This window comes from Marmota monax, unplaced genomic scaffold (genome assembly GCF_021218885.2).
Source record: "Marmota monax isolate L192 unplaced genomic scaffold, Marmota_monax_Labrador192_F-V1.1 WCK01_AAM20220418_F8-fsc00012, whole genome shotgun sequence".
In the NCBI taxonomy this organism is placed as follows: Eukaryota; Metazoa; Chordata; class Mammalia; order Rodentia; family Sciuridae; genus Marmota; species Marmota monax.
This window is the reverse complement of record NW_026695227.1, coordinates 11096157-11112127: the sequence shown is the minus strand read 5'-3', so window position 1 is coordinate 11112127 and position 15971 is coordinate 11096157. Positions and strand designations below refer to the sequence as shown.

Here is a 15971-nt window from a genome sequence, read left to right as displayed (position 1 = left end):
ACCAGGCAGTGTTAGTTAAAGCAATGAGGACCCAGCGCATGTAACTGAAACGTGGAATAGACCAGAAGTTTTCCAGCTGATTTACCTCATTGCAAATGTAGCCTTATGGAAAGACTGTGCCTTTACAGCCCTATCTGTTAGAAATATCTCTTTTAGATTGCATTAGGCAGTCTAAATATGATAGCTTAAACAGTGCTTAATCGTTATCACATAACAAAGTTCAGTAGTTGGAGGTTGGTGGCCTTAGTCCATCAACTCAATAATCTCACGGTTGAAATCTCTGTGACTTTATTGGTTTTTCTGAGTCACAAAATTGTTGCTGATCATACAGCTATCTCACCCACCTGAGGGCAGGCTGACTTGGAATAAAGGAGTTTTCTCTTTGCTAAATTCAGCCTTGATTCACATGGGAATGTTTTATTACCTCTAGATAACTGGTTTCCACCAACAACTCATAGGCTGGAACTGAATATGTGAACATTTTTAAGGAAATTCCTGGCCAAAGAGAAAAAAAGACCAAAATTGATGGCAGATTATTTTATGTAAATGAATTAAATAAATTATCTTCCCTGAGGTCAAGGGGATATCTTGAGATAAAAAGTAGGGAAGAAAGACCAGAATGACATTTGGGGTAGGAAAAGGCAATAGACACAACTGCATTATAAAAATGATATAAAATCTCAGCCTTCAAGAAACTGAGTTGTTTTATTTGTTTCCTAATCATTGCGGTCTAGCTACCTTTGGCTTTTCCACCATTATGTGTCCAGAGCCTTATACCATGTCGCAGTTCACAAAGAATTAAATGACTTACAAGCATATGCATAGGAAAACATTGCTTGATGACATTTTAAATATACAAATGTGTGTTCACACACATGCTCTATACATGTTAAGATGGCTTGCTTTCTTATTTTAAACAGATGTCACTCACAGAAATAAGCATGCAAATGTATGCATATATTTCATAAGGTAGAAAATTTATTCACCAAACATTATTTGCCTACAGTGTACCTGGAATATAAGCAAGCACACATGTTATGAATTCATCTAAAATTGAAAATAATTGCTAGGAGAATGTCTTTCTTTTCAGGTTTAAGGAAAATTCTTTGTAAATTTCTATAGGATAAAGTGCAAATTTGGTGGAAAAACATGTATATTTTAAATAATAATTTACTCAGTAGTGATAGCAGCTTCTCGTTTGGGCTACTTGTCAGACATATTCACAAGAAATCCTTTCACAGATTATTTAGGCCGATTCATAAACAAAGGTAAATTTTATGACTGTGGTGCTTGGAATCTCTTCTGTTACAACCTCTCTTTTCAGCCGTTGTCAGCCCTTTTCTTTCCCTTTAACAGAGTGCCAAACATGAAATGACAGTGACCAATGTTGACTTAATGTGGATGTTTAATAATGAAAAAAAGTGTGTCGTTCCCAGCATTAGTTACAAATGGCAGTAAGTGTATCGGATGGCAGCCCTGTAATAATTTTACATCCATCATTCTTTCTCGATGCTTCACTGGCCATCTGATGGATGGGGCCAGCGCTGTTAACTCTTCGGAAACTGACACAGTGCATCTAGTTCAGCGGTATCTAACACATGCTCCTTCCCTTAGATAAGAAGGTCTGCGAGGAATTGTGAATTATAGGCTTTGCTTTGAAAAAGTGAGTATGAAGGAACTCATGCCTCTCTATTCAGTGGAGGAGGCTTCAATTAATGATTTCTAGATGGCTTTTGTAAACATCACCGCTGGTTAAAATGAATCAAATAAGTCAAATTTGAAATCCATATTTCAGTGATCAGAAGAGCCTCAGAAAGGAGGCAGACATGGTAGGGAAATACTTTTGGAAGCGATAAATAAGATAGATCATTGCAACCCTGTGGAAAAGCAGGAGATATTATAGGTCATGTGTGTCTTTTAAAAGTTCCCAATCTTTTAAATCCTCTGGCTAGGATTTGCCTAGGAACAAATTAGAGTATTTCAATTTTAATTGAAAAATTTATTTGTATAAAAGTATATTGTATATTCTTAATATCTATATTTGCATGTAATTATTTATTTGGTGACTTTAAAGATACACAGAATCTTAAGTTGAATATTTGTCTTTTTATTATTAGAGTCTCTCTATCCTAAAAATGTATAAAATGGGACTGCTTTCTAGCAACCAATTATTAGAAAATCTAGACCAGCTCTTTATATGCCAGTTGGCATTTGATCCTTTGGTTTTCTTTCCTTTTGTTTTTCATTCATGAAACCTTCTTAATTCTGAGTATCTTAGCTAGGGAACACTTCTTATGGGATGGAGGGGAAGAGGAAACCCCTTGGTGAATATTATCAGCACAGAGCAGCCAGTTTTCAAAAACCATGACAAAAAGGCAAATAAGTATTATGTCATCACCCATCCATCACTCTATATGTCAGTCTTTCAATAATTCCAATCGACATTCTCGACAGGCTGGTGCAAGTTAAAGGGGCTGTTTGTTTCTCGAAATTGAGCATAGTCCGTCTATAGCCTTTTGTTCCAGACTGTTTTCTTCTATGTCTTTTCATTTCTTTCTTTTTCTTTCTTTCCTTTTTGGGGGTATTTAATTGAAATACATGCCGAGTTTGCAGACTGCAAAGATCAGAGCTGTTTTCGTCCAGCAGTGGTAACTATGCATTAAACATTTTGATTTGTTTGAGCTTGAAGTTTAGTCCTTTTTTGCCATTTGCTTCATGGAGTTTGTGTATATTTACAGCCTCTGCATTTAATGGCCACATGCCTTATTTTCACAGATGGCCAGTGGAAGACTTTTTCTTTCTCTTAGTATAGCCCGCTTTCAGTTTTGCTACATTTGTCACAGTGCCACTACTTGCAGCTAGCAAGTGCCCACGCTTGGTGGGGAGCAATTATGGTGTGAGTTTTTAAGGAGCTTTTTAAAGGTTTTTTTTTTTCAGTAAACTTTTTATGGTTTAATTTTCAAGCCTAGAAAAGCTGTGCATGTTTTCAAACAGAGAGTCTTGTGTTCTTTACATCATTCTGGTAGAGGGGTTAGTGCAGGATGGTCCAATAAAATGAGACTCATAGGGCATGCCAAAGTGGGCTTCCAGAGACACCCACAGGCCTCTCTGATGAGTGAAAATGTCTCTTCATCTAAGGATATGGGTATCTCCTAACAATAGTGTTTCCTTAAAGAAAGGAAAACACTAAGTAAAGCATAGTCTAGCTATTTTAGAAGTATATTTCCACAGTGCATAGGTAAAAGACTAAAAGAATATTCAATAAAATGTGAACAATAGTTATGTCAAGGTTATGGGGCTGTGCATTGACATCTCTGTTGCCACATTTCTAGATTTTCTGAAGTTTCTGTAAGACTCATTTTTGTAATTGGACCAGAAGAATTTTTTTTATGAATGTAGCCTATCAGAATTTTTTTTTCCTTCCTCTTTCCATTGATCCATTTCTATTCCTCAAGATCAAATTGCTTCTTTACAAAAATTGCATAGTAAGACTCTGCTCTGACATAGAATTGTTCTCAATTATTCCCTTATATTTGGTAGATGTATCATATCCTCTAGTATCATGTTTTTCCAAGCTATTTACAATATGAACTAAAAGTCACATTTAAATATTTAAATATTCTAAATTTAAATATTCTAAATTTAGCATTTATTTCAAAGGAATAATTACCAAATTATTATTAGCAATAATAATTGCTAATAATATTGAACCATTCCCAGCACTCCTTTCTCCTCTTTTATAATTGAGAAAGACATTTTTTATGCCTATGAGTCATAGCAGCAATAAAGACTATTAATATTTATTTTGTACTTTAAGATTTTTGGGGCTTTTACATCATATTTCAATTTCCTAATGTAAGTATCAGAGTATAGTCTTTGTGTTACTTTTTTCTTAAAAAAAAATCCTGAAATTTGACATTAGAGGAATTTAAATGGTAGATCAGATTTTTGATCTAGGTCCTCTGGCTCCAAGTCCAGACTGTTTTCTAAAGGATCACGCAGGAGAACATGAAGAAAGTAACCCAGTGCCTATTTGATGAGCTTGTGACCAGAGTTAGGCATGTGTATTCTTTAGCACATTTCTGAGACTATCACAAAAGTCTCATTTAAGCCATCAACCTCTCCAAAATTTGTATATTTTTTCCCTAATTTTTTCCTAGTTTGACTCCCTCACCCTTCAATAAGGAATGAACAGGGAAAGCATAGAGAAATATACCCAATCTTCTTTCCTCTGCTTCTCCTAGCAGTTCTGATAAAACATGGAATGATGTTTTAGTTGTTCATTAAAATGAGATTTTAAATATCTATTCTGGTCTATCTTTTTTCTCTCTCTTCACCTAAAACTACCAGGGATAATTGAAAAGTGAACCATAACCCTGTTGTGCCTGTTTCTATTTGTCAGACCTAGCAGCTCTGAACCAAGTCATGACTCTTTAAAATAGTCCTGTTCGATTTATTTAAATGAAGTAAGTACTGGCTACCAAGGCTACATTTGTAAGAATGCTGACAATTTTATGGCTTTTATTCCCTGCAAAGGAAAAATTAAAGAGAAAAATCCTATATATTTCTGAGGCTCAGTAACCACATTACCCATTGTTTATGGAACAATTATCAGGCAACATTCTGGTTTTCTGTTTACATTTATGCAGTCCCCCCACCTATTGGACATCCTGTGTCCGTTAGGAATTCTATTACTTTTCTTTGTTGGCCTCCTATTTTTCTCACATTAATTCTTCCAATTTGACTCAGTGTACAAAGTATGTGTGTCTACCCTAGTGAGAAAGAACAGCAAAGGTTTTTGTAGGCGTTGGTTGAATCCTGACCACATATACAAACACTCGAAATCCCAAGTCTTCATTTTCTTTGCTCTGCTGCCCTCCCCACATGTACACACCATAAGCACTGCAATGACAAATAAGCAAGAGGGCCTGGCTTGTGTTTTGCCATGACACTATTCATGTGTGCCTGCTTTGTGAGTTATTTGTTTCCACACATTCCTTTTGGTGGCTTTTCTGAACACTCCACACCCAGGCCATAATGACTTCTTCCTCTGCATGCCAGTGGTTCCTTTTTCAAGGACTAAATTAGTCATGTTGAATTTGGACATAATTGTGCCTTTTACAAAGTACCTGAATCTGTAAGTCTGATTGTTTGGGGACAGTCTCCTCCCAAAATATATCTGAATAACTATCATTTGTTTTGTTTTTCATAATTTGAAATATCTTCTTTGAATTTAACAAAATGATTATGAAACTCTCAATTATCAATGAAGTGGCTTGAAGTATTGAAGCTTATTAATTAACAACTTTTGAGGGAATTGTCATTTATAGAGAAAATATGCAGTTTTATACATTTGTCCCAAATATTTCAAGTCTGTTTTATGGAGTTCAGTCAAATAGGACATAAAATCATGGAATTGTAGGTTTGAAAGAAAATTAAAAGGGCCTTCCATCTGACCTATCATCTGTTGTTGAATTGCCTCTTCAGTATGTCTGATATGCCAGGCAGGTAGTCATAGGGCCAATACTTGAAAACCTCCGGGAAGATGAAATTTCTTACTTCCTGAGGCAGCGTATTCATTGGATAGACAGCTCTGTGGGATTACATTTCCTCTGGTGATTCATTATCTATTTTTTTTTTTTAGTTGTAGATGGACACAATATCTTTATTTATTTTTATGTGCTTTTGAGGATCAAACCCAGTACTTCACATGTGCGAGGCAAGTGCTCTACCACTGAGCCACAAACCCAGCCCCTGACTCATTATCTCCTACCTGATAATTCATAACCTTTGATCATTGTTCTATCTCTTGGCTATATATGGTCAAATTTTGTTTCTATTTAACAAATAACAGGTCTTAGTTCTTCTTAAACTCAGAGGTTCTTAAGAGATTTAAGACAGCTATTGTTTATCTTCTCTTCCCATTCTAAAACACTTTTTCAGGGTCCTTTATAATTTTCCCATCATGACAACAAGGATATTGATAGAGTAATCCAAACGTGGGTCAAGTCCAAACAATTTTTGTCATTTAGCTTGGTTGCTCAATGGTCTGCGTTCCATTTCCTACAGAAAAAAAAAAAAAAAAAGACAAGGACATTGTAATATTTTCCTGAGTGGATCCATTCTAGCTTCTTCTTATCACATTCTCTACCAAAGTGCTTCAAGAAATCTTTGTAGCAGTTATTTCTATCTTTTTCTGGAATACATGTTAAGTGCTCATGTCATTGTTGCTTACATTTCTCTCTTTATGAAAAGTGAAATTAGTTATTCAGCATCAACTTTTGAATGATTCTTCCCCTTTATAATCAACTCCTCAAAAATGATAAATAAAAAAGAAAGAAAATCGACAAATACAATATCATAGTTTGCCTAGGTGTGAAGTTTCTATATTACTGAGGAGGAAGGAAGGAATCTGTCCATGGAACAGATGGGGAAAGTAATAGAAATGTATAGGGGAAAGGTGGCAAAGTATATTAGAGAAGAAGAAATGCAAATGCTGAATGTATCAAGAGAAGGATAATTTGTAATTTTATCATTCATCAGTGAATCTGCTTTTTCCATTTGAATATACTCAATTTGCTGTTTTACATTTTCAAAATAATGACTAATAGGATTCATAAATTTTATCCACAGGTTATATTACTGTCTTACAAAATTATTCATTTAGACTAAGACTGCTGAATTTGTTAAAACTGTGTTTCTTTCCAAACTATCCCATATATCTTCAACTTCATACTGCTTCCTAAGAAAACATGATCTGTCCATATATTTCACTTTGATCAGATTTCTGGTGAAACTATGCTCCTAAGAAGTTTTGCTATAGTAAACTATACTTCAAGAAACTTCTCATGAAGCTGGCTACTAAATTTCATAAAAGAAAATTAGATTGTGGGACAAAATTATGGGTTTAATTCAGGAGGGTAATCTCTGGATTTATAAGGAAAAACAACATCAGAATTTTATAGGGCTAATTTTGTGGATAACTGGAGAGAAGACATAAATGGACCTTTTAAACCCCTTAGTTCAGAGACCCCTGTGATTGTCTGATAAAAAAAGTGATTGGAAAAATATTCCTCAAGGATACCAGATTCCAGAGTTTCTATGGATTTTCTAGTGGATAAATTCATATTTGACCAGGGTAAAATTAGCAAGATTTCCTTAACTTGCATTTTTATTGAAGTTGAAGGAAAGAGTTTATTTCTTTGTGGGTGAATGTTTGTGTATATATATTTATATATAATTTATACATAAATTAAAGAAAACATTTTCTCCCACTTGTGCTATAAGATTATGTGGGTGGATTATTATTTTCAGAAAAATAGAGATATCAGTAAGCAAGAATAAATTTGGGAGGTTGAGGGGTGGTCATATACCTTGTTTCTTTATGTTTAACTCAGGTGATGAATAAAATCTCCAGCTGATTAATCATTCTGACATTGTAAATAATCTTTCATACTCTTTGGTGGTCTGTGAGGTTCACATATTTGGAGGGTAAATTCCTTTTTTGTTTCTTTCTTCTTCCCTGTGCCATTAGTATAGTAAGAGACCATAAAAAAGTGCAGCCAGAAGGGGTTTAACTGTTACTGAGTCAACATTTGACAGTCACACTCTCTTCTGTCATTTCATGCATGTGCTTTTTATGAGTTTTATAGCTTTGAGAGCTTTATTTCAGGGATGTCCATTATGATAGCTGATCCACAGCCCATCACTCTGTGTGTGTATGTGTGCCTGGTGGAGAGCAAATCTCATCACTTTTACGAATCCCAATTTCGAGGAGTTATAGAACAACCACCTACACATGCATGTTTAATTTAGGATTAGGTAACTGAGGAGATATCTACCTTCTCTCAGGTATAGTTTGTGTGTTCCTTTATTTTGACTCTTCTGTGAAATATGCTCTTAGGTTGTCTATTTGAGCCTTTACAAACAGTTAATTTTTAGGTTTGGGGGTTTTGTGGGGTGTTTTGTTTTGGGTATATGTTGAAGTAATAGAATAGGAAATATGTTCATTTTACATATATGTATGAGATTTATATTATGGAACTGGAACTCATCATGCTTGAGTATGAAACAGAAAAAATATATAAATAAAATGATCAAATATATTTTAGTAGATGATAGACAAGAGGGAAAAACACTCAGAAATTTTGAAATTTGCTACTAAAATTATTGTTTGTAATTCATATTTGTCTCTTATCCTAGCCATAGATTATACAGAATCATTACCATAATAGAGAACTCAATATTTGAATTGAACTATTCCTCTAATCCCTCTATGTTAGGAATGATATTTGTCTTTTAAATTTCCCCATTGAATTATTTTTTCTAATATTAAAACCATACCTATCTTAAATGTTTGCAAACTCATAAGAATATATCATATATTCAAACCCCATTTTACATATTAGGATTCTGGGACTCAGGGAAGTTAATTGATTTGTCTAAATTGATATGGCTAATACATATGGCATAGTTTGGTTAATATGTGCAATTCATTATTTTCCACTTGGGTGATTTTTATCTCCTCTTCCTTGCATCAGTTTCTTTATGTCTTTTGAGTTTATTATCCACCAGTTTTTCTAAAATGTAGCAATGGCACCATTTGTATTTATATGTTGTTGTGATGTGTTTTGTTTAAAGGCACATCACATATTCTCCATTTTCTTCAATTACCTCTCCTTTTTCCCCATTCACATGCCTGAGAATCGTTATACAAAGGGTCGTACAAAAGCACAGTTTACCATGTTAATTTCCACTGTCTCCCACTGACATTGCCTTGAGAAGTACCGTAAGCTCCACTTTGGGGCAGCTAATTGAATCATTTTATTATGCTATGTGCTTTAGAGGTAGGTAGTTAGAGGTTACTTATTATAAAAACTGATTGCAACTTCCCCGCTCATCATTTGTTAATTTAGCCTCTTGGTAAAATGGCACAAAATCCATAGAGCTATGAACTCAAAACCTTAGAAGACACTTAACATTTTATTCCTTTTCTATGCCTATTGCCTTTATTTTGCTATTTCTTCTTGAAATTTTTTTCTTCAGAATGAAGTATTCTCTAGAAAATATGTAGTATTATTTCCCTATACACTGTTAAATCAAAACTTGAGAGGTGATCCATGCCCGGCACATTCCCCAAAGAAAGTACAGTACAGTCTTCATTGACCCAGGGAATGTCAGATCATATTGATGGAATGTGGGTTTTTTTTTTTTTTTAATGTAACTGTCTTTTATTTTAACAGCTACATTTACTAGAAAGAGTCTGTTAAGCTAGTGTCCTTGGAGCTCTTGAGCTCAGGTGAATAAAGAGCAGACTCTCTCAGCAAAAGGTATCCAGAAGATATTAAACTGCTAAAAATGTCAACCCAAAACAAATTGGGCCAGATTCTTCATTTTAAATGTCTAACTAATTTCTACGTTAATACCACATAATTCTATAGAAATAAAGTTAGCATAAACTATTTTTGTTTCCCTACTGCATTGTATACTGATTGACAATTAAAAATATTTTTCTATTAAACTATGTACAGACTTTGATGAATAGAGTACAGGAGTTTCAAGGCCAGTGACTTTAGAGAAATTTTTATCTAGTTGGTACAATTATAGTATTGTCACAGATTTTACAGAGATAAAGAATGTATTATATTAAGGATGTCAATGTCCTATTAGTTCTTGGTGAGAACATGAGTTAGGCTCTTTACCTGTAATACAATTATCTCAAATACTTGATTATTTTCTTTGAATACATTATTGCATCAATAGCTGTTCTGCAGTGTATGTAGTTCACTAGTACAATTCATGTCCATGTTCCTCAGAAAATGTGATGAAGAGTGTTATAAAGAAACTTGAGCAAATGTTATGAGATCCAAATAGATGCTTTTCTTAAAACTATTTTGAACCACATCATCCTGAGAGTAATGCTGGAAAGTTCAAGAAAAAGCATCAACCTTTCATTGTATGCTTTTTCAGTTCTTAAAAGTCACCCAATCTCTCAATTTGGAAGCAATTTAATATCTTATGTAGCTTAGATTAAGCACTATATTTTCCTTGAACAGAATTTAGTTTGTAATGCCTTGTTCTCCATGAATGCAAATCATACACTGCATGCTTTTAAATGACTTGATGTCTTTGCAGATCTAATTTTGGTATATTTGTATCTCAAATAATTTGCCAACTCAATATTTTGGCTTAGCAATCCAAATCAAATTGTGGTCCAAGTAGCAGGCACTCACATTGGATGTACAGAGACTTGACAAGCAATTAGCAATGAATATTTAAATGTCTTCATTACCCTTGCATGAGAAATGCAGATGGCATTTAGGGAGATGGCAACCAGAGGGCACTACTGTGAATTATGTTTCTACATTTGGTCACCTGACTATTGGAAGACTTTCTCTGGGCCCCATGCCACTCCTGTACTTCTACTGTCTGGCTAAAAATAAAACAGGCATTGGAAATGTAGAACAGGTTGCTTCTGTGAAATTTCTATGCACATTTTGTGATTTGGGAAGGTTGTCTCCAAGAATTCCAGCATATCTCATTTAGGCATACCAAACCCAAAAGCCAAGACTTCATAGGGTTTATAAGAATCATGGTTCCTTCAAAAATCCTGCTATTCATTTTCTTTAATCACCACAGTATAATGTACTGAACATTCACAGGTGAATAAGCCAAAATCCCATCCCTTCCAGAAGCTATTGTATTATATGTGGTCCAGGGGGGGAAAAAGCCTCCAAATAATTATTATTCCCAGACTGACCTCCTATTTTCAATTTCTTTTTAAAGGAAAAAACAACACTGGAAAGTCTGACTCAGCAACTGGCAGTTAAACAGAATGAAGAAGGAAAATTTAGCCATGCAATGATGGATTTCAATATGAGTGGAGATTCTGATGGTTTGTGAAAATAATTCATATCTATTTCAATAATGTACAGGAGTATTTAGTGTCAATTAAAACTGCTAAAAAATAGACAAGGCATTTCATACCTGATACAATAGATGCTTCACATGTACCGAGCAATTCCTGTGTACCAAGCAGTCCACGGAGTGCTTTCCATAGATCATCCTGGTTAAGGCCTACCACAACCTAAAAGTACTTTTACAGATAAAGAGATCAGCCCTCGGAGTTCAGAATCATTCTTTTTCCAAGGACGCAGGGCTATAAATGTCAGAGGTAGGATGTAGATTCAAGATGGCATGATTCTAAAGCAAACACCCTTAATCACTACTACCCTGTCTGTCATATCCTTACTTCTTTTGCCCCAAACAAACACACTTTTTGGAAATTTGTATCTGTCAGCTCATTTTTCAGTTTCCATTTGTCAAACCATGACATGAATACTTGGTTCAGAGGACATTTTCAGGATAGTTCTTTGCATTTTGAAATCCTGCCCACTGATTCTCTCTACCACAGTCAAAAGGCCTGTCTACCCAGTCACACAACTTCATGCTTCCTTTCTATACCTCAGGTTTGTGTCATCTCTGAACATTCCAAACACCCACAGTGACAACTAATAAATTTCACAGCAAAGAAGGAAAAAGAAGGCAGTGCTGTTTCCCTTATACAGTTCCCTGTCTGGTGATCTGTCTCTAATGTTAGGTGGCATACCTCTATTTTGGTGGCACAGCCCTCTATTTTGCTGCCATTGCAGAGGAAGTTCCCTGCAGGTAGCAAAGACTGCATCAGGGCAAGCCAGTCACTGCACACAGTAGAAGAGAGAGGGTCCCACAAACTCCCAACGACATAGCTGTCTGCTCTGTGCTTGGGCTAATTCTACCTGATTGTCAAGGTGTGCACCATCCCAGGACTAGCCAAACTTCTCTAATATATCCAAACAATTTCCTTCTGTTTTCTACTTCACCAGGCTTTGATAAACCTGGCCTGAGTAAATGTAAAGAGCTTGTTTCAATTTGTCGAAGTCACATACTGTTCCTTTTATTGCTTATGTTGCTGTAAGGTGTAGGAACAAGAAAAGGCAGATGTGCAAATGATCATTCGCTAGTTACAAACCCATTTTAGAAAGATGTTGCCATATATTAGCACTCATTTTTGTCAATAAAAAGACAATTGCTGGTAATAACACATTTCATAAATTTTAAGTTGCATTAGCATGGTAAAATATACCCATTGCAACCAGCATTAAAACATCAAAGTTTTTGTTGCTGTTATTTGTTAAGTGCTTGTATGAAGAATATTTTCCAGACCAAAGAGCATGTTATAAATAAGAAATAATGAGAAATTCTACCAATGGATATGCATATTGCTTTTTTTTTTTTGATGCTCTTCAAGTCTTCAAGTCTAGGTGATTTGGGTTTGTTTCCTATTCAAATTAAGAAAAGAAAGAAGAATATGAAAGAAGAAAATAACAGTGATGCTTCTTTTCATTAATAATACAAGTTTCTGGAAATCCACAGAGTATTTTGCTCCCTCTTTTGTAATGATAACCAGTGGAAATCTAGTGTCAGAATTCTTCATTCTTTCTGGCTCTCCTTATTTTCATTGCCTGAACTCAAGTACCTTGGAAGCTGTTTACTCTGCAGAAACTATTCTAAGATGTCCCAGAAGGCAAGAGGAGTAGATGCAGCTTCCAAGGATTTCAGTGTGACTTGTGGGATGTGCTTTATCATCAGTGAATCTTACTAATTGAAATGTAACTGCCAGTGAGTCTCTCTGGATAACTTCAGATGTTAGGGGGAATCTTCAAAGGAAAAAAAATTATATATACATATATATGCATATTTGTATATATAATATTCTATAGATACTATTTGTATCTTAAGGATGTAACTATAGACTTCTTAAGAAACCATAGTAATACAATTATTAATTTGTTCTTTCAACTACAATTTTCAAAAATCTTTTGGGGGGACAGACTATCACTGCTGTATCAACATGCTTCATGCATATATTAGCACATAATTTTAAAGAAAAGCCAAGCACACTAAAAGGCAACATCTATATCGTATTGATACCTTGAAATTCTCTCTAGCTTATATGTTTTTGTTTATGTAACCTCAGAGAGAAGAAAGAATACGAGTACTATAGTTCTAACAGTCTTTAGCAAAAACATATTCTCAACTTTAATAATCCATCGTGCCACATGGATTAGTATTTCACAGTTTTGTCAGCTTCTTTACATTTTTAATATTTCTGCAGTACTGTCATGCCTATTGATCTAAGTATTTTCTCTTTATATTGCATCACAAATCATATATTACAGCTTCTTTTGTGAGTTTTTGAAAGTAAATGGTGAATGTCTATGGTTCATTGAGAGAAAGGGAAAACATATTAGAAATAGACTAAAATTACAAATACAACATTTTCTACCACAAGGCTTATCATAAAAACTTCATAAACAAGCATCTGTCTTAAGAACTGGAAGTACCATTATTAGAAGTACTTTTTGTTTTCAGATATTTTAATAGACTAAAAAACAGTAATGCAAGAAAGAGAGTTGCCAAGAGTTTTAACACTAACATGACGTGATGTTCCCTGTTTTTTAGGAAGTGCTGGAGTTTCAGAGTCAAGAATTTATAGGGAATCCAGGGGGCGTGGTAGCAATGAACCCCACATAAAGCGTCCAATGAATGCCTTCATGGTATGGGCTAAAGATGAGCGGAGGAAAATTCTTCAAGCCTTTCCTGACATGCACAACTCCAACATCAGCAAGATACTGGGTAAGAAGAGCATTCGGAATTAAGCAATGATGAAATAAACGTGATTTTTGTTCTCTTTTCTGCAATTGTAGAAAGATACTGGATTTGGAAAACAGACAGCTTATGCCATTTCCTTATCCAAAATATAAGCCTCCTCATTGAGGCTTCTGATGATTATGAGACATTCTATGTTCATCAAGAAACGTAGCCAGTTTCTATGTGTCTCCATACTAATTATTATAATATTTCTTCTTCTTTAAAAATGCAGAAATATGGGCCTGGGGCCGGGGCTAAGTGGTAACACACTTACTTAGCATGTGTGAAGAAGTGGGTTTGATTCCCAGCACTGCATATGAATAAATGAAATAAAGGTCTATCGACAACTAAAAAATATTTTTAAAAAATGCAGAAATATTTAGTTATGACTCAGGAAAAAAGTTGCTCTCACATGAGCCCCTAGATATTGGTACTGAAAATTTTTATTCTTTTCCTTTGTGAATGATAGACAGATTGGTAAGCTTTCCTTCCTCTCTCCTCATCCTTTGTAACATAGTGTTAAAGAGTTTTGACTTTCAATTCCATTTAGAGTTCATCATGTTGGAGGATGCTGCTTGTTCTATAACTGAATATCAGTTTAGATACTCAGAACATAAAAATATCTAAATTGTGCCTTCTTTAATTTATACCTTCAGTAACATTAGGGACTAGGTATTTTTGGTAATACTTAGTAACTTTAAATAATTTTCCATATTATTAAGAGATTTTTCTTCCACTGAAGATTTCAGCTTAACAGAAAGCAAAGCACATATTTTCCCGACAAGCGTACACTGAAGCACGCAGAGAAGATGAGTGGTGAGAAAGGGTAAAGATTATAAAGAGACCTACTGTAGACCAATCTGAGTCCCATAAACAAAAGGATGATTCCATTTTCTTTTTCATCTTTCTGGATGTCATTATTACTGCCATTGTGATTATCATCTCTGTCACCAGTTTTATCTTCAAGTGGCCCAAAGGCCAGTGGACACTGTATTAGACACTGAAACAATTTTTAGTTTTTAATTCTCTGAATTCTAAGAGTTAAAAAATAAAAACATAAGAGGAGGACCTAATCTATCAGCCAATTTTCACTTCACAATTAAGTAATGAAATATTAAAGCTTTTTTAAAACTCATAACACACTTGGAATTGCATGTAGTTTAAGAAGATGGCATCCCTTCTTCTTATTATTCAGGAAATGATCATCTCAAAGAGTTACTACACATTCCTGTATTTTTAATGATCTCATATTCTCAACAAGGAAACAGGTTACCCAGTCTGTGATGTACAATGTGAAGAAAACAAACAAAGCCATCAGCCAGTTAAACTGTTATGTCTCAGTATTTTCATCTGAAATGAGGTTGCCATCAGTAGATAAATATTACCTCAAAAGATATGAGCACGTGAAACTTTAGATATACAGAGAACATATGAAAGCTTTTTAATATATACACCTACAGGACATCAAAAAGTGAATGGATCAAAAGGAAATGCATTTATTTTATATCTCTACCATCTCTGATCTATTCTTCCTTTTTGTGACTCTATTTTATCTTCCTTATAAGTTTCCCATCATTAAAAAAAACAATATACCTGTTTCATTTGGATGAACTTTGGAAAGGAATAAAATAATTTGTATAACTATATTCATGTTTTATCACTTACTCCCAAATTAGAAATCCAAAAATGTCAAAATAAAAACAAAAGCTAAATCCTGATTGCCTGCACTGCCTTTGAATCACTCAATTGGTGTGTCTTCATAAAAAAAAAAAAAAAGTAATAATCACTGATTAAAATTTTATCTAAGTAGAAGAGAAATATAAGTTTTGATGATATAAAATGAGACTTAACAAATGTAGCAAAAGTCTATGGAAAAAGGTAACTGGCTAAGAGAATATCTTTCTGATTTATTAAAGAAGAGAGTATTAGAATGACTATGCGATTATATCATCACAACCTATATGGGAGTGCTGTCTAGTCTTTCTCATAAAATTGTACTAATTAAAGATGTAACATTTATATTTGGTCAAAAATTAAACACTGAATTGTTTTCGACCTTAATATTTAGCCATAGCTTTAAATAAATAAGTGATCTTCAAATATCCTCGAGATCATTCTAATGGCTTATTTCATATAAAAATACAAAGAAAGCTTGATGTTTTCCTCTTTGCTGATTGTTTTGGATAACAGCCTTCGACAGCATGCTGCTAATTCATTCTGCTTAAAACAGGCGCTTGAGCTGGGTTGACATTTTATGTAGTCTCTGGGGATCCTAGTTG

General features: G+C 34.4%; 1 protein-coding gene across 30 annotated transcripts in view; it reads left to right on the top strand.

The window, feature by feature from the left end:
- Window positions 1-15971, top strand: part of Sox5 (SRY-box transcription factor 5) — a 983564-nt gene that overhangs the window by 954169 nt on the left and 13424 nt on the right. For all 30 annotated transcript variants that reach the window (XM_058576214.1, XM_058576205.1, XM_058576209.1 and 27 more), the window contains 2 exons: window positions 10786-10894; window positions 13504-13677. In XM_058576214.1, the coding sequence (XP_058432197.1) occupies window positions 10786-10894; window positions 13504-13677 (283 nt within the window). The remainder of the gene's footprint in view (window positions 1-10785; window positions 10895-13503; window positions 13678-15971) is intronic.